This window comes from Sciurus carolinensis, chromosome 9, assembly GCF_902686445.1.
Source record: "Sciurus carolinensis chromosome 9, mSciCar1.2, whole genome shotgun sequence".
NCBI classification, from domain to species: Eukaryota; Metazoa; Chordata; class Mammalia; order Rodentia; family Sciuridae; genus Sciurus; species Sciurus carolinensis.
The window spans coordinates 139,189,985-139,213,960 of NC_062221.1; the positions used below are offsets into that span (position 1 = coordinate 139,189,985).

The window sequence follows — 23,976 nt, forward strand, 5'->3', positions numbered from 1 at the left end:
TAAAGTGAATACTTCAATACATAAGATGATATCAAGCAGAAAACATTCAAGATTCAAGATATTTTTATTTTCAGTTCATTTTTGATTTTAGCTCTACTATCAGTTAATTTTTCTTTAAAAAGTCTGGTAAAACACTGTACTAATGTCTGCAACAACTTCCCTTTTATTATTGTAAAAGTAGCAACTCTTTCCTAACAAATTGAAAATATAGAAATAAAAATACAGATAACAATACAAACTGGCAGTCTATATCCCAGTTGGTTTGCTGACCATGAAAAGTACATGCCATCAGAAAAGAGCGTGTGTGAGGATGGAACTGCAGGTGAGCACTGAGACCCCGCTCCTCAAAGACAGGTGAACCCACACATCTGAGATCCTTTCACATAAGGAGGAAAGCCAGGTCAGGGCCGACAAGACTCCTGGAGCAGGAACTTTGTGAAGAGCAACAGCAAACCTTAAAGTGGTAGCTCAGTCCTTCCTTCCACAGTTGTGCCTACACCATGCTAGAACCCTTTCCTGGGCAGCATCTGCATGCCATGAACAGATGTCCAGTTCCAACCCACCTCCTACACTGATCCAACTCAATGGCTGCACTGAAGCAAAAGAAATGGCTCTACCACTGCCAGGAACTGCTTGGGAGCCTTCCTCTGGGGGTTGGGAGCTGCCGCTCGTACGGCATGCTTCTTCACAACTGAGATTCATTCTGTGTTTCTGACTCTTCCTTCCTTACTGGATTCAGTCATCTCTGCTTTTCCGAGTGACTTTTACCCATACTGAAGTACTTACTGGCAATAATCTAAATTGGATCCTGGTCCCTGGATCCCTTTCTGGTTCCTCAACTCTAAAATAAGCTTCCAGAGTCCTGCTCATGATCTGTACAAGCCTGAACAGGAACCACAGACAAGGCTAAAGAAAAGACAACTGCCAAAGAGAAATGGCCTTGTTTTAGGAAACTTGCAGGGGCTTCCATCTGTGTTAAACAGGAAACTCAAATGGAAAATATTTTAAGCTAAAATATTCTCACATTTTAACTAAGGTCAAAGTACCAGAGCAGTAACAATACCCTGATGATTTGAAACTACTTTACAACAGTCATTTCATCCTTTGATACCAGCATTTACTGGAATCACTTATTTTAATCATTACATTTGGAATGCCAGCAAAACATCTACTTTTTCCATGACTACTGAACACCTTTAATCTCAGTAACTCAGGAGGCTAAGGCCAGAGGATTGCAAATTTAAGGCCAGCCTCAGCAACTTAGCAAGACCCTGTCTCAAAATAAAAGGGCTGGGGATGTAGCTCAGTGGTTAAGTGTCCCTGGGTTCAATCTCCAGTACCAAAATAATAATAATAATAGTAATAATAATAATAATAATAAAGAAATCTAAGATTCTGCTCAATTTAAGCTTCAGCCTTAACAAGGTATCTCAGCAATTTAATGAAGGACAGGAACAATGGACTACATTTTTTACATTTATCAAATTATTTCTTGCCTGTTGGTCACCTTTCAGACCATGAAATGTTTAGTCTGCAACTAACCAAACTGACAATTTAGTTTATCACGATCTAAACAGAATATGACAAAACTAAACTTTCAACCTAAGTATGAGCTATTCAACCCAACTCAAATTTAAGAATAAAACTCCTAGCCTGTTTCTGCTTGCTCAGTTTTGGAAACCTCTGTAGAAGCCATAAACATTCAGAATTCCTTTACATGAGGATGTCATATGAAACACAGGTTAGCACATAAGCAGTAACTACCAGCAGCAGCACTTGCTGACACTCCTGTGCTGGGAGAAGCACAAGACTCAGATAGCTGTAACACCACCTGCCAGCACACAATACACATCCAACATACCAGCTGCTATTATTAGCACTATTATTGTTTCATTATTCTAAAATAAAAAGATATACAAGCCCCCAAACCAATCTAGTTTTATAGAAGAAATAATTTATGATGCTAAAATTTTTAAATATTTTGAAGAAATATTATAGCATCTCCTAACAGAATAAAATTGGTTACTTCTAAAATATCATCAAATACCTATATCAATTATAACTACTTCTGATTTAATATGTCTCTTATTTTCAGTCATGATGTATACAATATTTTCCCCAGTTTATTACATTATGAGCCTTTTATGCTTTGGAGTGAACTTTTAGATATAAAATTAAAAGGCACCAAGCAAGCAATCTACATGTTAAATGATTATAAAATCCAACTGCTCACCTGCCTTCCAACCCATTCAGAATACACACATAAAAATGTAATTCCTACCAAGACAAACTGTAAGACGCACTGCTCATCAGGAGCAAAAGGCAGCAAGCCCACGGACCTGACTGCAGAGGAGCCAGTGCCAGCACCCTACCTTCTTCTCCCTCCCACTGTCGGCCTGCACCGTTTCCAGGCGGGCTTTGAAATGCTCGCAGTCCAATTTCAGCTGCTCCAATTCTTGCTCTTTCCTTTCCAGGTCTAGGAGAAAGAGGCATAAAAATACTCAGAGGACATGCCAAATCAAGGATCTCTCCTAAGTCCTCCCTTGGTAAAGCCTACACTGTCTTCTTAGCTCACAATATTCACATTTCTGAATAACCAAAATTCTTAAAAGTCCTACATTCTTAAAAGTTCTATCAGCTTTTAAGCCCATAGGGGAAAGGCTTCTTTTATTGTTTTGTTTTGTGCTTTTAAGGCCTCACTTTACTGCCAGACATGTACTTTAAGAAAATGTTATTTAAAGGACGGAAGGCAGAGCACAGAAGCCCAACTGTCTCATGGCAGACTTATAGCTGCTCCACAAAAAGCAGAAAGCAGCTCAGTGAGTTGACCGTGCCAGCACAGGCTGATTCACACAGCACGTCCCGCCAACTGGCAGACTGACTCAATGGGAACAACTGCAGAAGCAGTCAATGGAGGAGGGAAGCAGCAGAGATCAAGAGGAGAAAATGCTGTAGTAAGGGGCAGAACTACGTCATGCTCCCTCTCCACCACATTCACTTAGTTGATGAGTCAAATGGCCAACAAAAATCAACTTGAAATATTTTTGTTTTAGAAATACTTATGTTCAAAAAATCAAATACATAACACAAATTTTTAATTGTATTTTGTCAGTACTAGGGGTTGAACTCAGAGCCTAATGCTTACTGAGCTATATCCCCAGTCTTTTTATTTTTTATTATGAGTCAGTCATACCAAGTTTCCCAGGCTGGCCTTGAACGTGCAGTCTTCCTGCTTCAGTCTCCCTGGTAACTGGCATTATAGGTGTGCACTTCCACACCCAGGAAAATCATCATTTTTACACCCACATAGTCCAAGATTTTAAGAGAACGGTGCTAAAAACTGATGGTATAACTTCTCTGATTCAACATCAATACTTTAGGACAGTGATTCTCAAACTTAAGCATATATCAGAATCACTCAGAGGATTTAGGCCCCATCCATGGAGTTTCTTACAGTGGGCCTGGGTGGGCCTGAGAATCTCTCACATTTTTAATGTCTGAAAACCACACTTTGAGAATAACTGCTTCAGGACAACAGCCTCATCCCTCACAACTAACAAAATCAAAGGACAACACAATGCACAGGCAGCACAGGCACTCATCCAATCACTCTGTGAAACAGCAAATACAAAAGGTAACAAAGGCCCCTGTAATGAGGGAGAGTCTCTTAAATTAAGAGTGACAGCTGCCCAGTGGCTCCAGAGGCTGAGGTAGAAGGATCTTGAGTTCAAAGCCAGCCTCACCAACTTAGCGAGGCCCTAAGCAACTCAATGAGACCCCGTCTCTAATAAAATATTTTAAAAGGGCTGGGGATGTGGCTCACTGGTTAAAAGCCCCTGGGTCCAATCCCTGGTACCAAAAAAAAAAAAAAAAAAAAAAAAAAAGTGACAGCTAGCAAACAACAGTACTCTACCCTCGAGGAGAAAAGACTAACAAACCAGTACTCAATTAAGAATGGGCAAAAGAGCAGGGGTATGGAGGCTGAGGTAGGAAGATCACAAGTTCAAGGCCAGCCTGAGCAACTTAGTGAGACCTGGTTTCAGAATAAAAAATAAAAATGGCAGGGGATGTGGTTCAGAGGTTAAATACCCCTGGGTTCAATCCCTGGTATCAAAAAAAAAAAAAAAAAAAAAGACTGGTGATACAGCTCAGTGGTTGAGTACCGGCCTAGCATACACGAGCTTCTGGGTTCCATGCCCCGTAACACAAAAATGCAAAAAGTGAGAAGGGACAGTGCTTTAACCCAGTGGTCTGAGAAGGCCAGAGAAGCCGAAATAAATTCCTAGGGACTGCTGAGAACTACATGACATCCCAAAAGCTGTGGAAGAAGAAACGAAGGCAGTCTCTAAGTTTTCTAGAGACCCTGCCTAAGAAAGAAGATTAGAACCTAAAGGTCAATATTCAGACCAGCTAGAGATTATGAAACTAGCTGGCAAAGCTTCTCTTAAAATGTTTCTTGGAAACTAAGGTGACATCACTTGGGCTATTTCTTCTTCCTTAAATCTGAGTTGTCTTTTCTGCTCTTTTAAGATATGTTGAACAATGACATGACTTTTACTGGGATTCTTTATTTTGTCCCACTATTCCTGGATACCTAAGAAATCAACTACCAATGACTACTACGCTTTAAAAACTATGCAGTTGCATATTTGTGTTGAATAAAGATAGTATTTATACATATGCACACATACAGAATCATATACCATATACATACCACATGCAGTCAGACAAAAAGAAACAAAATGAAAAAAAGAACTAGGACAAAACTATCAGTGGTTTAGAATTTCCTCTTTGCAGTTAACCCTTAAAGTTTGCTTCTACCATTAAACTACATATTACTTGTACACAGTAAAGAAAACAGGAAATTACATCTCTACCATCCTTATTGCATAAAAATCTGTAAGAATTCTGACTCCCCCAAAAGACTTCTTCATTAAGGTAAAGTCATGATCTCTTGCTCTCTATGGCTGGCTGTGACCCTGTCGATGAACACACAAAGCAACAGGGTAATGCCACAACACTCAGGTCAGCGAGGAGGAAGACAGCCAAGCGCACTCAGAGGTGGCAGCCTCTTTCCACTGTGTGAGGCCGCCACCATGTGCCCAGATGGGAGCACTGCTGCCCCCTCCTAACTACTGTACTTTTCAACCTGGCCCACTGCTTGCCACCTACCACAGGCAGGGATTTTCTTTTGTTTTGTGCTGAACTCCAAGGGTGTGGAAAAGTATATGGAATATAGCAGGCACTACCTAAATATCTGTCACATGAATGAATTTTACTTCTTTATATATTCCTCCTTCCTTACCCTTGAACAGAGAAAAACGTGGTTATTTGATTACCTGTAGCTGCTAAATGAAGACTATATTGCTTTTGCAATTTGTTTAAAACCCAGGGAAAGAAATAATAAGGGTCGTCAGTGATACATTATATCTAGTCAAGACATTATTCTAGCTTAGCATGATGGCACATACCCATAATCTCAGCTATACACAAAGATGAAGTGGAAGGACTGTAATTTCAAGGCCAGCCTGAGCAACTTAGTGAAATCTTGTCTCAAAATTAAAAAAAAAAAAAAAAATTAGGGGGCCAGGAGTGTAGCTCAGCAGTAGAACACCTGCCTAGCATGTGCAAGGCCCTAGGTTCAATCCCCACTACTACAAAAGAAAAAAAAAAAGACAAAGTATTACCTTACCCGACCCTAGGTATTAAAATGGGGCCTGCCACCCAGTCTCAATTCTATTTCAACTGTTAGTTCTCAGCATTCAAAATGAAGGTGGGGCTGGGGTTGTGGCTCAGTGGCACAGCATGAATGCATGTGGCACTGGGTTCCATCCTCAGCACCACATAATGAATACAATAAAGGTATTGTGTCCACCTACAACCAGAAACGAAATTTATTTTAAAAATAAACAAAATGAAGGTGAACTCTCAAATCTAACTATATAAACTGAATGAAGGCAAGGCTTATTGCACAGAGGAACTAAAGACCAATTCAACATCAATGTATTTTCTGAAACTACAATCCTTTTTTCAGTTTTAATTTTTGTTTTTTGGGGTTGTTTTTTTTTTTTGGTGGTATTTCTTTGGTTTTTTGCAGCACAGATGACTGAACCCAGGGCACTGTACATGCTAGGCAAGTGCTCTCTACCTTGGACTATTTTGGCTACAACACAATCCCTTCTATTTTATTTTGAGGTAGGGTCTCACTAAATTGCCCGTCAGCCCTCAAACTTTCAATCCTCCTGCCTCAACCTCTTGAGTGCCTGGAATTACAGGCATGCACCACCAGACCCAGCTTAATAGTTTTAATAACGTGAGGATGCTGATTTTTTTAAGTTATAAATAGATGAAATATCTTTTTGTGTATTATTTTTAATGTGGTGCTGAGGATTGAACCCAGTACCTCACACGTACAAGGCTCTACCACTGAGCTACAGTCCCAGCCCTAGAATGCCGATCTCTTAATGCTCAATTTATTTGTGAGGAAGGCTGAGAGCTATAAATGAAAAGGACTTCTAAAACATCAAAGAAATGAAGACTATCCAGAAGGATCAGCTTCTACCTATAACACATGGCATGTTTACAACAAATCATCAATCTCTTCCATTAATGTATTTGCTTTTATCAAAGTAACAGTCATAAAACAAAAATAAAGGCTTTTTAATGAGCCACTAAATTTTATTTTTATCACTCTCTGATAGGATCGGAAAAGAATTTACAGTATATTACACTGGGTTCCATTTCTATTTTGAACTGAGATTTGGGTAGTCTATTAGCTTCCTGGAGGTGTGGTAACAAAGTACCACAAACTGGGTGATTTAGAACAACAATAATGTATTATCTCACAGGTATAGAGGCTACAAATCCAAACTCAAGGCATCAGCAGGGCCATTCTTCCTCCAAAACCTAAAATGGAAGGATCCTTTCTTCTTCTACCTTTTCCAGTCATACAGCATCTATGAGATACTATTTATGCTACATTGCCTATATGTTTGGATCTTCCCTGTTCTCATATTCCTTACAGGTTACGACCACCTCATGTACACCTGTGAATTCCTTAAAGTAACCAGTATACAATCATAGAGGAATGAGAAGATCCAAGCTGCATGAGGTCCTCCAGTGGTTCCTGCAGTCCCAAGTCATGAGCGCCCAACCTCTCAGGGCAGTTTCCTGAGGCCAGCTCTGCTGTTATGCCATTCTCAGCAGCTCCCCACTGCTGCACCCAGACAACAGCAAGGTTACAACCATTATAGGGGCAGAGGGTTACAGCATCTATTAATCCAGACTCTCTTCTGGATGGTCATGTGCTCTTCCTCCCCATTTCACAGTCTCGACTGCAAGATCTCAACGTTAGAACAACACAAGACCCTTCCTTCACAAAGAGCCCTCCACCCAGCATTGAAATGTACCAGAGCAATAGTGCTAGTGATTTACCCACATCCAGTGCGGTAAAATCTCAATGATCCCCCCCCTTGGTATATTCCTTACAGATTCCAAAAATGTTGAAAAGGTGAAAAAAAAAAAAAGTTAATATTCATTTTTAAAAACTAAATAACACCTCAGTTAATAAACAAATGCACTTGAAATCCTAGTGTCCATTCTAATGCTTTAATTAGCTATCAAAATTTTTAAACAAATCAAAGGGAGTGAAGGAGGGAGGGAAAAGTTGGAATCATAACATGGAATTAGCATTTTTTTAAATTGCACTGACGACAAATCTGCTTCTTAAACCACATAAAAGCCTTAATCTTTTATAAAATGAGGAAAATATATGACTAATCAAAATGTATTCCCACCCTGGCACAGCCAGGGTATATGCCATATGCCCTTCTTTTATCTGCATGCCAAACTCCCCGGCCTACCTGAAACTGTCAAGGAATGGATCAAATCTTATCCTTTTTATATCCCCTCTCTGCCTAGCAATCCTTGACAAATATCAGGTATATAATAAATGCCCACCTGACAGATGAAATAAATTCACTGAAAGACCTGAAAAAAATACATCACAAAAACTAAGACCAATCTTGCTGAAGTCAAATGGATTTTGAAGTGTTTTCCAAAGAGAGTCTTGAGGATTTTGTTTTTTACCTGTCTACACGTACGTAACTTGGGGATCTGGAGTGATATTCAAACCTACCTGGCTCCAACTTCTCCATCTAGCTAACCTTTCGCCTCCTCTGTGCATAAGCTCCTTTCTATTTTCTTTTTTACACTTTCCTGTATTCCAGGCAGCCCTCAAGTTCACCCTGCTTTGTGTCCCAAAAAGGTTGATGTCAACATCCACAGTAACTGGCTCCTTGTCCTGTGGCTTCCTGCTGGATGTAGACAGGGCAGGCCCTGAAGGAAACCAGAGGACAGGAGAAAACAGGTTAAGACAGCTACTTCTCACTGCATGTTCCCTGCAGAACTCCATCATACAGAGGCACACGTCACCCAGCTGGTAACTCTCTCACTCTGGCTCCTCTAGGGCAGGTGATCATGCTCTACCCTTGCCAGCTCCTGGATGCTAGTTCCCACAACCCTGCAACAACTTTGCAAGTCATCTCTTCACTGTACTCTTGCTCCTTTTGTTCCCCACCAAGACATGGACAGATTCACTCTGAAATAAACTCCAGGTCAAATTAATGACCTGTTCTTCGTTCTTACTTCTCTTCCACTCTCCATAATTCTTTCTCCAGTTCATACTTCTATGGACCAGAAAGAATTCTTCTCAGAGCTAAAACAGAGGTTCCCCCTGCTTCTTATTAATATCAAATTTTCAGGAAACTTACCTAAACAGCCCATAAATCACACAGTGCTATGGTTTTCAGAGCTGCTGCTAAGAACCTGAGAGTGACTTGAAATTACAGTTCTATACACAATTAATATATCCGTTTTATAATACCTTTAAAACTTCTGACTTAATTTAAAAATTACAAATTTATAACAAGACCCAGAAATGAGCAAAATATTCCAATGCACGGGGGCCCAACTCTTCCTGAGGCCTCTGTGTACTCAAAAGCAACACAGGCAAAGAAACAGCAAAACTAGATGGAGCATCCAACAGTCCCATGAAACTGGGGGACTAAAGTGCAGGACTATCAAAACAAATGAGTGGATCATGATCCTGGAGAAAATGGAAATAGACAAATGAGCTAACAGGGGCACCATTTCTCTCCTCAAAGCACTCAGTCAATTTGTAAGAAGCAGCAGAGAGGCTGTGGAACCAAGAAATGAATGAAGAGGCCAAGTTGCCCAGCAGAGTTATAATTACACCCATGGCACACAAGAGAGAAAAACTGGCAGTCAAGGCCTGCCAAGGTGAGCTGACTTTGGTAAACTGAACTCCCTTGAATGAAAATGAGAATGAACTAGAAAGAGGCCAGTTGGAACTGATAAGAGAGCCAGTCATGAACCAGCTTAATCTCTGACTGGATTAAGGTGATCAACTCTTACTCTTCTTTTAAATGTCTGGCAGAACCCTCTGCACCAAAAAATCATGCAGGAAAAAATACCATCATGCAGAGTCAGTTTTCATGTTTTAAAACAAAACAAAACAACAACAACAAAAAAAAACCCTGTTAGGGCTGGGGAGATAGCTCAGCTGGTAGAGTGCTTGCCTTGCAAGCACAAGGCCTGAGTTTGATCCCCAGTACCGGGGGAAAAAAAAAAAAAAAAGAAAAAACCCTGTTAACCAATAAAAAAAAAAAACACTAGGCCTACAAAGAAGAAAAGCAGACAACAAAAGCAGACCCACAAGTGACTCAGAGATCATATTTACCAGATACAGACTTCAAAATAACTGATTACTATGTTCTTGAATGTAGACCACAAGAGAATTTCATCAGAGAACTAGAATAAAGAAATAATAGCCAGGTATGGTGGTCTATGCCAGTAATCCCAATTACAGAGTAGGCTGAGGAAGGAGGATCATAAATTTGAAGCCATTCTGGGTAGCTTAGTGAGATCCTGTCTCAAAATAAAATAAAAAATAAAATATAAAATAAAAAGCACTGGGGATTTAGCTCCATGGTTAAGTACCCCTGGGTTCAATTCATAGTTTTGAAAAAAAAAATTAAATACTGTATAATGATACTGATAAAAACTAACAAAAAAATCCAAAATCAGACCCACACTTATATGGCCACTTATGACTTATGTCAAGAACACTGGGCATGGGGAGGGTGGGGGAAGCTGTCCTGTCAAAAAAGAGTGCTAGGTCAGCTGACCACATAGGCAGGCACTATATGAAAAAGATATGGACAGTAAGGATTTCATGTCATCACCACATAAAGTTCTACTGACAAAGCTGACATAGGCTAGATGCTGGTAGACAAACCTAAAATTTTAAAAACTTTTCACTGCTCAAGAAAATTAGTTGTTCAAATCTCTCGCCTGTATATTAGGGTTACACCAGTTTGTATGCATTGCTGATATTTTCAATGACCACAACAAGCCTGTTTTACAGTAATAACATTTAAATATACTTATTAAAATAAATTTTAAAAAGTTGAAACTAAGGTATGTCAGAAATGAACCTGAAATTTTGCTTGGTGTCAACATACAAAATTAAACTAATTCCAACACCCCTGAGACTCTGAATACCTGATAGACTACCACCAAGTTGTCAAGAGGTACCTTTTTTTTCCAATTATATCATTTATCACCTCAAATGCAGCCTGGTACAGCAGTACATATCTGTAATCCCAGTTACTAAGAAGGCTAAGGCAGGAGCTCTCAAGTTAAAGACCAGACTCAACGACTTAGCAAAACCACATCTCACAATAAAAAGTAAAAAAGGCTGAGGATGTTGTGCAGTGGTAGAGCCCTTCTGGATTCAATTCCCAGTATATAAAAAAAAAAAAAAAAAAACTCAAATATAACATAATACATGAAAAATATTTTCTATATGCTAATGAAGATTTAACAAGCTTTTTCATCATCTGTTCCCAAGATCATCACTCACCAATGAAGGAAGACATCTTGGTTATCTGTATTAAAACAAAACCCCCAAACCAGTTTAACTGGAAAGGGCCCTCTTGTTGCCTGGTGACCTATCTGAAAATTATCATCTGCAATTTCCTGGCTACTTTACTATTAAAACCAAAACAGAAAATTGGATGCAGAGGATAACAATGCAACTGTCTTCCAAAATCCCTAATATTGAATTTTTGTTTTAATCACAACACTCTTACTGTACCCACCGATCGCATAAGCAAATGTTCTAAAGTTGAATTTTTAAAAATAACACAGAAAATATACGATCTTTACATATTTTACATATGGAACCACCAGCTATGTGTGAAATTTTATTTTAAAAGCAAAGAGAATTCTCCCAGTTGAAAACAAAATTTTGAAGCCCCCTGATGGATGAATAAAGGATGAAAAGGGATAAGACACAGAGTGAGCAGTCACTGTGAACACTGTGGACACCCCCACTTTACAGGCAGAAAAACCTGAAGCTGGGGGTTACGCAAATAAAGAACAGAACTGGGATCAACCCAGGTTTCTTATTCAAAACTTCCAATACCTTCTCCAAATTTACTAAGCAATGGTGTTTAAAGCTGCCGGGTTGTGAATTGGAGCATACTCTGCATTACACCAGAGCTCAAGTGGATCCCACAGCTGGGAGGTACTATCTACTGAGAGTTCCCAAGGACAGGCCCTAGGTCAAGCACTTTAGAAGAGTTTTCTCATCTTAAACTTGGTAAGCATTACTGTCCCCATTTAATAGACACAAAAACACTGAAATACTAGATTGAAAGCAAGAGAGAGATGGCTCCCCTCACTCCACAATTCCTCAGCTGACCCAAGCATAACTGTCTCCACACTTCATCACCAGGACTAGTTGCTTCTTCTCATTTCCCTTCTGCTTCATCCAGATCAGAGTTCAACAGAGCCCAGAAGCTCCCTTGAGGAACACTAACGCTGCTTCCCTCCATCTCCCACCCAATCCCCTCCAACCTATCCTACATTCAGATGCAAAAGCCATCCTTGTGAAAATATCACCTGAATCGCTACTCGGAAGTCATTTCTACATAGGAACTTCCAAGTGGTTCATTTCAACTAAAAATGATCCAAGACTATTTGTCCTCTAAACTACTCACCTTTACTGTCCTCAGTTCTACTATACCCCAATTCTTACTCTGCACAGAAGAAAAACCAACTGATGAACCCATAACCCATCCTCTCACTCCCATTTAAGACTTCCATACGTGCCACCACCCTAGATTTTAACATCTTCCCTTTCCCTCTCTCCTCAGTGCTAAGTCCCTGAAAATGCTCAGGCAACACATCATCATTATTCCTAAGCACCACTTACCTTGACCACCTTCCCAAGGTAGCTCCTATGCTAGCATCAGTCACTCCCTATGCTCATTCCATCAACTCAGGCTCTGAAGCTGGCTTGCAAGTTACATTTACAGCCTAAATCCACAGAAGCCACCCAAACAGAACTTCACCTACACTCTAAAGGAAACTTCTGAAAACAGGTAAACAGCTTCCCTCTATTCCTTCCCTGACATTTGTTTGCACCTTCAGGTTGCCCATGGTCTGTTACTAGATGCCCACACCTGCTTCTAAAAGCAAAATAAGCCAACACCAAGCAAAGCCAATAACCTATTGGACCACAGGGCTGGTGGGAAGAAGGAAGAATCACCATGCCAAAACACTTCTTGGTGCCACAGTGTGATCTCTGCATTTCCTCTGTGGTTCCATTCTCAATCATGTTACAAGCAATTAAACCGGGAAGACAGGTCCATGGGAAGGCCAAGGCTACCAAATATAGGCCTTAAAAAAAAAGAGTGAAATACCATTTTCCTTCATATCTTTCCTAAATGGTAAGAACTCAAGAGCAAAAAATTAGATGACAGGTGCTTTAGGAGGCCACCTTTTAAGTTAGTCCACAAAAGCAAAAATCCTTCTCATCAGCTCGGGTTCTTAGTCCACAGTGAACCCTCTGCAATAACCCAGGTCAGTTTGATCCTTCTCTCTCTGAACACCAGGTTTCTAGAAGCACGTGAGCATCGTAACACTGCAATTCAGAAAAAGGAGCGTGCAGACAGGACAATCCTACAAGACCAAATATCCAGCCAGGTAAAGATAACAATAAATAAAAACAGAGGCCCTGCCCACCCATCAACTAACAAAGCAAAATGGGAAAAACACAAACTGTTGAAAGGAACAGCACAGAGAATATGACTTCAATGAGGGAAGACACATCTGGGCAGCCAGAGTAGACAATGACACAAGACGGAGGTTGTATCCAGCAACATGAAGTCCTTTAAGCCGTGATCTGACCTGGTTTAGGTATTTGGGTGGTAATGGATTTGTTGGCTGGCCCGTCTTTATCCTAAGAGCAAAGAGCAACTGTTGAACACTCGAACAGAGGAATGATGTGATCAGGTTGACATGCCAAAGATTACTCAGGCTGGCAAGGGGTCAACACTGCCTGGAGGAGGCAAGCACAAGATTTAAGTGAAATAATGCAGTGCAGATGGAGGCAACCTGAAGGAAGTCAGGATGCATCTCTGAAGCAAAATATATAGGATGCACTAATGGGACTGGAACAGACAAGGGACTCTAAAGTCTCCAACTGGGGCAGGGAGTGGTACTCTAAGAATGAGGTAAGCCAGTGTGAAATGGGGACAGAGGAATGGTTATCATGAGTCAATGTGAGAAAGTAAAAATTAGTTTGCTGAGAAAATGAAAATTTGTCCTGCCATTAATCAAGCTACAAGAGCAGGCAGAAAAAGTCAGCTGCAAAATTAACAGGAAACTAAAGACACTGCAACTGAAAAGTGTCACAATAACCCTTTGAGGTATTACAGACTTATTCACTGAGAAGCCTCGCTCTGAAAAATCCAACTCTTAGAAACTGCTGTTTTTGAGATTTTACAGTAAGAAAGAACACCACATCCTGGTCTGCAGTCACTGTGACAGAGGCAGCCTGCATCTTCTGTCCCCAAGTCCTATAATAATACTATCCTCATCTTTTGTGAGATGCCTGCCAGTTCCTCTGGAATGTGGTCTCCTACTTTGCAGTCAGTCAAACCTGATCTTGTCAAACTACAGGCCTACACCTAGAGATCTCAGACTGATTAAGTTAGGGCAAACATTGAAGAATCCAAAATGATCATGGGGAATTAGTCTTAATCCTCAAAGGTTGACTTGATGGTGATGCAGCCTCAACCAGGCAAGTACTGAATCAATCTCAAAATACTTTCAAGAACTTTAAGAGGGTCCTATACTGGTACTTGCCATGATGGCTCAGTCTGAAGCTCAACAGTGTGAATGGACAGGTTTTCAAAATCCTTGCCTTAAATCAAAGCTAGAAGCTGACCTTCCCATCCACCCAGGGACAAGTGCACACAGATTCAGCTATCTCTACAGCTCCATTAATCCCACGTGAGGCTGCAAGATGGCAGGATCTTTAATTTACAGAGTAGAGTTTTTCAGAGACAAAAAGCATAAAATTCTTCTGCCAAGGTAGAGAACAGGACAGAAAGAGAAGCTAGTAACAGACACTACAGAAAACTGGCAACCTTTCCTCCAACCCAACATACTTCTGTCAAGTTCCTGTTTAAGGGGAGCTCCACAAGTCTTCTCATTCTCCCTAAGGTAATTACAAGTACTATCACAACACCTTAAAATTTATTTACGATTATTTTGTAGTTATGTACATAAGATAAATCTGCTCTATTAGATCACCAATGACTAATGAGACTGCTAAAAATGAACCAGGACTCACTTTTTTCTACGATCTTTAATTTCTGGAAGCTTTCCAGGACCTCCCCGTTTAGTATTCTGGGTAAAAAGTCCCGTATTTGCATCACTTCAGTTGTCAGCCGTTCCAGGTCCTTCTTCCTGACTTTAACGAATTCTTCTTTAGTTCCCATGTGCTAAAAAACGAAGACCTTCAAGATTATTAAACGTCTCTTCAGATGACTGAAGCCAGCAGCGCGAGCCGGCTGCGTCTCTCATGCCTCAAGTCAACAGCGGCCTCATCTGGACTGCGGAGGGGCTGGGGCGAAGCTCAGGGCGGCACCCAGGGGAGAGGGGCCGGAGCCCGGACCCCACCTCTCAACGCCAGGCCGCAGCCGGCGGGACGCGGAGCGGACGCGGCCGCAACCGGACCTGCTCCCAGCACTCGTGGCCCTCGGGCCGCGGTGGTCACAGCTAAGCAGCCATGACGCCGCCTTCGCAACCCGCCCGCCGCGCCCCGGCCACGCCTTCGAGGGCATCGAGAAGCCGCGTCCCCAGCCGGCCCCTGCCCGGCGCACGGGGTCGTGCGGACCGCTCCTCGCTCTCGGAGTGAGGCCCGCCGCGGGGCGAACGGCGTAAAGGTGCCCTCGCGACTGACCCTGCAGGCCTCCTCAGCACCTGCCGCCTCGCCCATGACCGCCGCCTCGGCTCCGTGCGCCTGCGCAGCACCCTCTGACCCCTGCACGCCAGAAAGCGCGGGAACGAGACCACGCCGGGTCCGAAGGGTCCGTATGGAGAGCCGCGAGGTTCAAAGCTCCTGGAGTTTGCGCCGCATCCTCTGCCTCCGGGTCGAGGGGTGGACCCAGGGAGGTCCCGCTCTGATCTTCTGGTTTAGCCCAAGTTTTAAACACTTGTTAACTGCAAAGTATACGAAAAGTGAAACCCAGAAGTAAATGTCAAATAAAACCCAAATAGTCCTTTCTCTTTTGGTGAGAAGCACTGCAGGGGGCTGCCCCTGCAGAAATCCTGGCCCTCGTCCAGCGGCTTTCATTTCAAGGGATGAACTTTTGTGTCCCCAGGAGAGTTGTTTCTTCCAGGTGACATCAAATAATATAACCACCCTAAGTTTAGGGGAGTCACTTAATCCAGCAAATTCGGTTCTGTCTTAGATGATCCCAAAATTAGCACAACCGTTAAAAATTTCCCCTCTGCGGATCGGCAAGCAGCCTTCACTGATCCCACTCCCCTAAAGTGCAAATGTTTAAAAGGCCAGAGGACTTGTAGGTCTACTCACTCCCCCAGTCTGCCCTAGGAAGTTGGGGGAAAGGGGTCGGAAGCGGGGGAGGTTCTGGCCACACCACAATCGTCATTGGGCTCAGGATGCCCAGTGAGGGAACAGGTGATTCCTTTGGCATCCCGCACCCTTCCCACAAGATGCAGGGGGAAAGGGTGGGACAGGTCACTGGGCACTGGACACCCCTACACCTGCCCCAGGATACGGGGTGGAGGCGGCGGTTCCCTCCGCAGTCCACACACCTGCCCCTGTTCCAAGTGCCGCCGCACTCCCCATCCGCAGCCGCTCATCAGGGCACTGGGCTCCAGGGGGAGTGCACTGGCCCTGCCGGAACCACGCGGTGGCCGGCCGGGAGGGTCTGCCCGTTCGCAGGCTAAGCAGGCCCCAGAAGGGCCTGCTCTTCGGGCTCAGATCCTGGGAACCTCGGTGGGTGCGCATCGCAGGAGAGCTGGCCTGACCGGGCTTTGCTAAGCGTGCTTTAGCATTCCAGGCCATTTGAGGCCAGCCGCCTGTCTCCTTCCGGACAAGACCCGACCCTGGCTAACCTCGCGGCCGACCGCCCTGAGCCGTGGCAAACCAATGACAGCGCCGGCACCACGCGGTGAGGCTGGGCGGCTCCTCCCACGGCCGGAGCCGCTCCCGGACCACGCGGGCGCCCCGAATGCGCGGCGGGCGACGCCTCTGTGACGCCATCGGCGTGCGCCGCCCCTCTGCGCAGGCGCGGCCGGGCCGCGGGCGCGCGGCTGGCGATGCTCGGGCGGGCGCGATGGCCCCCGCCATGCAGCCTGCCGAGGTCCAGTTTGCTCAGCGACTGGCGTCCAGCGAGAAGGGCGTCCGCGACCGCGCGGTGAGGAAGCTGCGCCAGTACCTCAGCGTGAAGACGCAGAGCGAGACAGGTGGGCGCCCGCGGGGTCCGCCGCGGCCCAGGGCCCGCGTCGCGATCGCCGAGGCGCGCTGCCAGCCGCCCGCGTGCAGTGCCAGGGCCGCGCTGGGCGGGAGCGGCGGGGGTCCGGGGTTTGCCGACAGTCAGCGGCGGAGCCGAGACCTGGCCCGGGCTGGCGACTCGACATCGCCGTTAGATGCCGGGCGCGGGGAGAAGACCGGCCCCTGCCCTGGAGGCTCGCGAGCCGGCCAGGCCAGGTGGAGCGTGCGTGAGCGCGGCTGGGACGCGGGCAGGTAATGCGCTCGAGTGGACGCGGGCCGCTCGGCGGAGGTCGGACGCCCGCGGGGAAGCCCGCCGTGCGCAGGAAATGCGGGCGGAGCCGAGCTGCCCCGGGAATGGCGCGGAGACCGCTAGTTGGGCAGAGGGCTCCGGAGGTGAAGCTGGAAATGCAGGCAGTGGAGTGCGTGGAAGTATTTATTTACCTGACCTAAAGGGGATCGCTTGAGTGAGCACTTAAGGTATGAACTGAAATGGGCGATGGAGGTTTTATGTTGCGTTTTCGTTGCAACGAGGTGGCAAAAGTTTGGCTTAGTTACTGCTAATAGTAGCAGAACTGAAATCCGTTTAAAAGAGCATTGTTTCCCCCGTTACTGACATTCTTTGTTTTATGTTGAAATCACAAAAGATCACACACATATCCCGAATAAAAAAGAAAAGAAAATTAAACTTTGGTGGGAAGTCTGAGGAGTGAAGATGAGATTTCTTGACATTCTGTTTGGCATCCCCGTGTCAAAGAGTCAGTTTACTCTTGTAGTTTCCCATATATGTATGGCAGTGGTTCTTAAATTTAAACTGCTAGCCCAGCACTCCACTCAGATGTCCCACAGGTACCTCAGCCTCCATGCCCAAAGTTCCCCAGACAGGGTTTCCCCCCAAAACTTGCTCTTGCTGCTGCTCCTCTGCCTCCTGCTCACTTTGCAAAGAAGCCTACCCCTTCTTATTTCCAGCATTCAGTTCAGTATCGCCAAACAGTGCTGTCTCTACTGTAGCAGATTGCTTCTTAATTATCCGTTGATGTGCCATTCTTCCTCCAAATACAGTCAGCTCTGTCTGTTCTCTTAGCTTGATGTGGGAGCATATCCAACTTAGGAGGGCCTGGCTGTGGACAAGAGCAAAGTCAGATGCAGTACATCTGGACCTGAGACATCCAAACAACCTGTTGCTCAAACCCCTTTGGTGAGCAGGCCCAGTACTTCAAATTTAGCACCCGGCTAAAGTTGCCTGAGGCCTGTCAGTTTACACCAATGCCCTGGGTTCCTGCCTTGTTAGCACCCACCACACCCAGTTACTTGTATTCACCACCTTCCCCACATTGCATGGAGTATAGTTGGCCTTCAAAAATACCTGTAGGGTAGATGTCTTAGCAATAATAGACAAGAAAAACCAAGGTCTCTTCCACAGATATGCTCCATCCAAATAGAAACACAAGTTCCTGACATTTGACTCTCATTGACAGACTCAGGATTTTTTTGCATCTTGTCAGGAAGTGTTTTAACTGCCAGCAACATAAATAAATAGCTCTGTAGTCTTGAAACAAATTAGAAATCTTTGTACAACTTCAAACAGTGTAATATTGCTCTTGTGCTTTAGCCATGAGTCCCCATCACATGAAATCATAGTGGTTTTGGTTCATGACAGCTCATTTGTCCTGACTGGTTCATTAATTCATATATTCAGCAAACATTTAGGAAGCACCAGGTGTGTGCTATTATTATGTACCCTAATATTGACACTGAACTAAACAGTCAATCCCCATCTTTTTTTTCTTTGATACTGGAAAGTGAACTCAGGGGAGATTTACCATTGAGCTATATCCTCAGCCCTTTTTATTTTTTATTTTGAGACAGGGCCTCCCTAAGTTGCTGAGGTTAGCCTCCACTTGGAATCCTTCTGTCTTAGCCTCCTGAGTCACCAGGATTATAGGCATGCACCACCACACCCAGCAATCCCTACAGTAGGTCTTATCAATTCTACAACTTTAAAATTTTAACATCTGCCATACAGGATTGTGTGTGCCTGTCATCCCAGCTACTCAGGAGTCTGAGTCAGGAGGATCAAAAGGTTAACACAACCTAAGCAACTTGGTGAGATCCTCATCTCAAAAAACAAAAAAAGTGGCGGGGGATATACCTCAGTCATAGACATGGGTTCAATCCCATGTCCAAAAAAAAAAAAAAAATTCCCCCCTAAAATTGGGATGAATCTTAAATTAACCTGTGATGGTTTCATTCACATCATTGCTTTCTTTGGAGACATAAAACAACAGTGTCTGTGACCGAGGTGTCTTAGAGTCATTGGGGTGATGGGGCAACTCTCTCACCCTGGAGTCTTGACAAGTAGGAGTATGCTTGTTCTGACCCTGGGCTGAGTTAGTGTGTCACTGCCCCTATCCTGAGTGACTTCCGTGCTCACATCCTGGGGACCTATTGCTGTTCAGTGTTCTCATTTCAAAACTTACTGGTATTTCCTGTGTCTGCATGTCTCACTTTCATGTTCACCTTACTCGTTTTAAAATAACTGAACCTAGCCAGGCATGATGGCACACACCTGTAATCCCAGTAACTCCAGAGGCTGAGGCAAGAGGATCACAAATTTGAGGCCAGGCCCAGCCACTGAGCAGGACCCAAGCAACTTAGTGAAACCCTGTCTCAAAATAAAAAGGATTGGAAATATCAGTGATAAAGCACCTCTGGGTTCAATTCCTAGTACCAAAAAAATAAAATAACTAAATCTAGCCAGGCATGGTGGCACACTTGGATAGACTATGGCTAAAAAGTGAGCTGATCATAACCACATCCCCCTGTTGAACATGCTTCACTTTCATGCTTCTCGAGTGTGCCTTTCATTTTGACCTTGACTATATACCTTGTACAGTAAGGGGACTAAGTTCCAAAGGTCAGTAGACAGTTTTCTGGTACTGCACTCTTGTACACAGCAATCTGGGGCCTGACCACCTATTGGTCTCCGCTGTACTTTGTGGCTTCCTTCAGCTGAAATGAGACAGAATGTGCTTTCATATCCCTGCCCACTGTCCAGACTGTGCTGTTACTTTAACTTTATTAGAATCTTCTGTTTTTCCATACAGGTCTCTAGCACATCATATTATTCCTTTGACTTTGATAGGTGTGGACTGTCCAAAATTATTGGGTGTATCACGTTGTTGCTTACCATTGGCTTGAGAACTGTCTGGAGATAAACATACACCAAGCAGCTTTAAGTGAGAAAAGCAAGAATACAGAAGATTGTCATACATACATTCTAACACATAGCTATGCTTTTCCACAATACAGGTAACTGTTCTGCATATGCATAGGAAAGATCTAGAAAGAAATGCATTAGGTAGATAGTAGTTGCCCCTCTGGGGAAGAGACTGGAATTTGGGAGGCAATGAACAAGGCACACTTGACTATGAATTTTGAATGTTAGAACACGGATTTTTTGCAATAAAAATGTGTTTTCAGTAGAACTCTTCAGTTGCTAATCAACAGAACCTCCAAGCCACACTAGCTCTAAGTGTAAAATGACGCTCCATGCCACCAGCCAGTGGTACCAGAGCCCCGTGTTTCTCCATTGAGGCTCTGCTCCCTGGGTAGAATCTGCTCTCAGGCACACTGTCTTCCTGTGAGGGGTGACTGAGCACAGAAAACGGCTGTGTGCTCCAGGTCTAGTGGAAAATAGACTTCAGAGCCTGAGCAGAAAGTGTCATGTGCTCTCCAAAAAATTCCTATGATCTGACTTAAGCCCCCACTGCTTCTTCCTTTCCTCTGTGTAGCATGAGCCCCACCAGACCTCTGCTCCCCTCCACATCTCTGCCCTGAAATTGGGCAACCTGGGCAGGAAATAGCAGTGCAGCTACTCCAGAACCAGCCCCAAAAACCAGGAGTGCCAGGCCCTGGCCTCACAGTAACGCTGCTCCTTTAATCCTCTTTGCTTATAAATTCTTCAACATTGGGGCTGGGGATGTAGCTCAGTTGGTAGAGTGCTTGCCTTGCATGCTCAAGGCCCTGGGTTCGATCCCCAGCACCACAAAAAAAAAAAAAAAAAAAAAAAATTCTTCAACACTTATGGCATCCTTTTTTCTTTATGTTGAGGAATATTTCAAACATATAAAAAGTGTCCTCATTTTTTAAAAAATTAGTTGTAGATAGGTACAACACCTTTATTTTATTTATTTATTTTTATGTGGTGCTGAGGATTGAACCCAGTGCTTCACAAGTGCTAGGCAAGCACACTACCACTAAGCCTCAACCCCAGCCCAATTGTCCTCATTTCTCTGCTTTGGCATTTGCCAGTGCCGGGCCAGGTTGTCAGTCTGCCCTTTCCTCCTTCCCTCTAGGTTCTTGTGAACCAAAACCCAGGTATCTCACTCCATTTTCAGACACCTCAGCATGTATGTCTGAAAGATAAGGACTCATAACCACAGTACCCTCGTCCTACCTTAAAAACATTCTTACTATCATGTAATACCCAGTCTGCTGATTTGCATGACAAATCAAAGTCCATACTTCTTGTTTGCATTCATCTAGTGTTCCCCAGTCTGCTGCTCCCAAAGATTCTCCCATCACTCCTAGTGAGGTGTCAGTGAAGACATTTGTAGCACATGGACACTTGAGGATGTTGATCCCTAGCCATGGTCTTGAGCTCCAGGAGTGGAAACTTGCCTCTCATTTTTATTCCTTGCATGGCTTAGCATGTTTCGTGACTCCTGAGTCAGTTACAGGCTGGTGGTTCATTCATAGAGGCAAAGGAGAGGGGCTAGAGTAAGAATAAAACCAATCCAGGGTACATTCAGTATCAGCTAAAATTGCCCAGCGAGCAGAAGGAGACTGGGTACAGCAGCAGTTAACCTCAGTAGGATCCTTAAAACTAAGGGGCACTTTTGCAAAAATATCCCAAAGCCGTGTCAGTTTCCACAGGACCTTTCCTTTGACTCTCACGTCCTCTCGGGTCTGCTGTTGGGAGCCTCCTGCATCCTCAGCCTGCCTGACTTTCTGTTCTTCAGTAAGTCTGCCAGTTGCTAGAGAATTCATGTGATTGGAGAGTCCTGCATCATTTGTGAAATTTGCAGTTTTAAGCAGGCAGTGCTTGAGGGGGTACTGGTTCTATAATGGCCACCTTGTGGGTCAGTTTGTTTGGTTTTGGTTTGGAGGGATCGAACTCAGGGTCTCAAACCCAGGCAGGCACTCCACCACTAAGCTGCACCCTCCACCCTGTGGGCTGAAGCTATTGCAGTCACACTTGTTTCCTTGTATTTCTTGGCTGGTAAGGACATGTCTTCATAGTGCCCTCTCCATGGCCAGTGAAGCTATGTGTGCGGTCCACGTGTTCATTATAATGTAGAAAACGTGTCCTTCAAATTTAAGAAACAAGGCTTGGGGTTAGAAGAGAATTACGTGCATGTGGTAATGTTTCCATCACTTCGATAGCCCTCTTAAGCTTTAAGAAAGGAAATGTGTAGACTCTAAAGTAAGATTTGTTTGTGTGTGTTTGTGTGTGTGTGTTCTTTTGCTCTGCAGGAGGTTTCAGCCAAGAAGAACTCCTAAAAATATGGAAAGGACTCTTCTACTGCATGTGGGTGCAGGATGAACCCCTTCTGCAGGTAACCCAGCCCCTTTGTCGTGTTCCTGGACCTCTGGCACGGTGGTGAGAGACTTGATGTTGACAGTCAGTGCCCCAGCATTCCTAAGCAGATGAGAATGAGTGCGTCCAGGAGCCGTTTCCTCAGCTCTCGCCTGAGCAGAAAGGGACGCTGCGCCAGCTGTTAGGTCAATCATCTTTCAGATACAATGGACATTCTAAGTCGTAGACTTCTGTCATCATTTCATAGATACCATGGTAGGTTTTGCATTGTCTGTTTTAAAATTTCTGTTTCTTCTCTGTCAAGTTTACTCCTTGTGGACAAAAGGAGCGAAAGGAAGCACTAGTCTTAAGAAACTTCGAGAGGCAGGCTCCACGCCCACCTCTGGCCCCGTGTGGCTGTACTACAGTTCTTTACAGAGCAGGCGGCCAGACCCTGGTGGCTAAAGCTTCTAACCACTGAAACTCAGGGGAACCATACCACACCCAGCGTGTGTGAGCCTTGGTCCCTGTCTGCGGAGTACGCTCAGCCCCACGACCAGCACTGTTAGAGGCTGCTTCTCATCTCCTAGACAGCCACCTTCTGAAAGCAGGCCCACCTCTGCCAGTGGAGGAGCGAGCCTCCTGGAAACGTGCAAGCCACTGGCGCACAGGTCCTGGTGCACAGTGTTTCCTGCTGGGCTCCTCCGCGCAGCCTTGCCACTACCCCCATGCCGGTAGCAGCTTGTGTGGATTTCTTACATTCACACTACTGAACATATTTTGAGCAGGTTAGCAGGGCAGAATATTTTTTATTCATTCAGAACTGACAACCAGCAGCTTTAGTGAAGAAAGGACCAATAAACAACATTTTCAAGTCTGGAGTTCATTAAAAGGAAGGAAAATTAGGATAGGTGAAATGTGAGCAGTGCACTGAGGGCCTTTCATGCCCAGGGACCTGGCGGATGGAGGCTTTTGTTGACTCTGCCAGGCAGGCTTCTTCACAGGCCATGCCCACTGCACCTTGGCCAGTGTGGTCTTCAGAGGACATTTTGTCCAGGGCAGAGCCTAGGAGCGTCCTGTCTAACCTTTGTATTCCTACCTACTCTGGCCAAGCCAAGTAGAGGACTTTCTGACCCAACGTATTGGGTCTCTGGAGTGAGAACCCCAGTGTTCAGCCTCTAGGGAAGCAATCCTGTGTCTTCTGTCTTTCATAGCATTTGGGGATTTTGATACAATCTCAGCTTAATTACAGTTTTAAAACCAGGGATAGACCGTCAGTGTAGGCCTCCTGTGGGTCGTTGAACAGCTTACTAGGTGCTTTTAAACCCGCAGCTTAGCCCATTCCCGACACACGTCAAGTCAGCATAGTGACCCACTGAAGTTGAGGTTCCACACTTGAAGACAGCAGGTGCTCAGAGCCGCCCCTCAGTGGCAGCCCACTAGAGCAGGCAGCGCAGGCTTTCCCGCCAGCAGGGTGGGAGGAGGATGCAGGCCACAG

General features: G+C 44.5%; 2 protein-coding genes across 8 annotated transcripts in view; one reads left to right on the forward strand and one right to left on the reverse strand.

Moving 5' to 3' along the window:
• Positions 1-16,647, reverse strand: part of Hsf2bp (heat shock transcription factor 2 binding protein) — a 74,660-nt gene extending 58,013 nt beyond the window's left edge. For 3 of the 4 annotated variants that reach the window (XM_047563232.1, XM_047563231.1, XM_047563228.1), the window contains exons 1-4: positions 16,219-16,510; positions 15,341-15,600; positions 14,729-14,879; positions 2,373-2,476 (exon numbers count right to left, since the gene is read on the reverse strand). In XM_047563232.1, the coding sequence (XP_047419188.1) occupies positions 2,373-2,476; positions 14,729-14,879; positions 15,341-15,376 (291 nt within the window). In that variant the 5' untranslated portion in view covers positions 15,377-15,600; positions 16,219-16,510. The other variant, XM_047563230.1, reaches the window with a different exon arrangement.
• A 49-nt stretch (positions 16,648-16,696) lies between these two features.
• The window catches only part of Rrp1b (ribosomal RNA processing 1B), a 29,963-nt gene continuing 22,683 nt past the window's right edge, over positions 16,697-23,976 (forward strand). For 2 of the 4 annotated variants that reach the window (XM_047563217.1, XM_047563218.1), the window contains exon 1: positions 22,531-22,754. In XM_047563217.1, coding sequence (XP_047419173.1) covers positions 22,752-22,754 — 3 coding nt within the window. In that variant the 5' untranslated portion in view covers positions 22,531-22,751. The other 2 variants (XM_047563216.1, XM_047563219.1) reach the window with 2 other exon arrangements.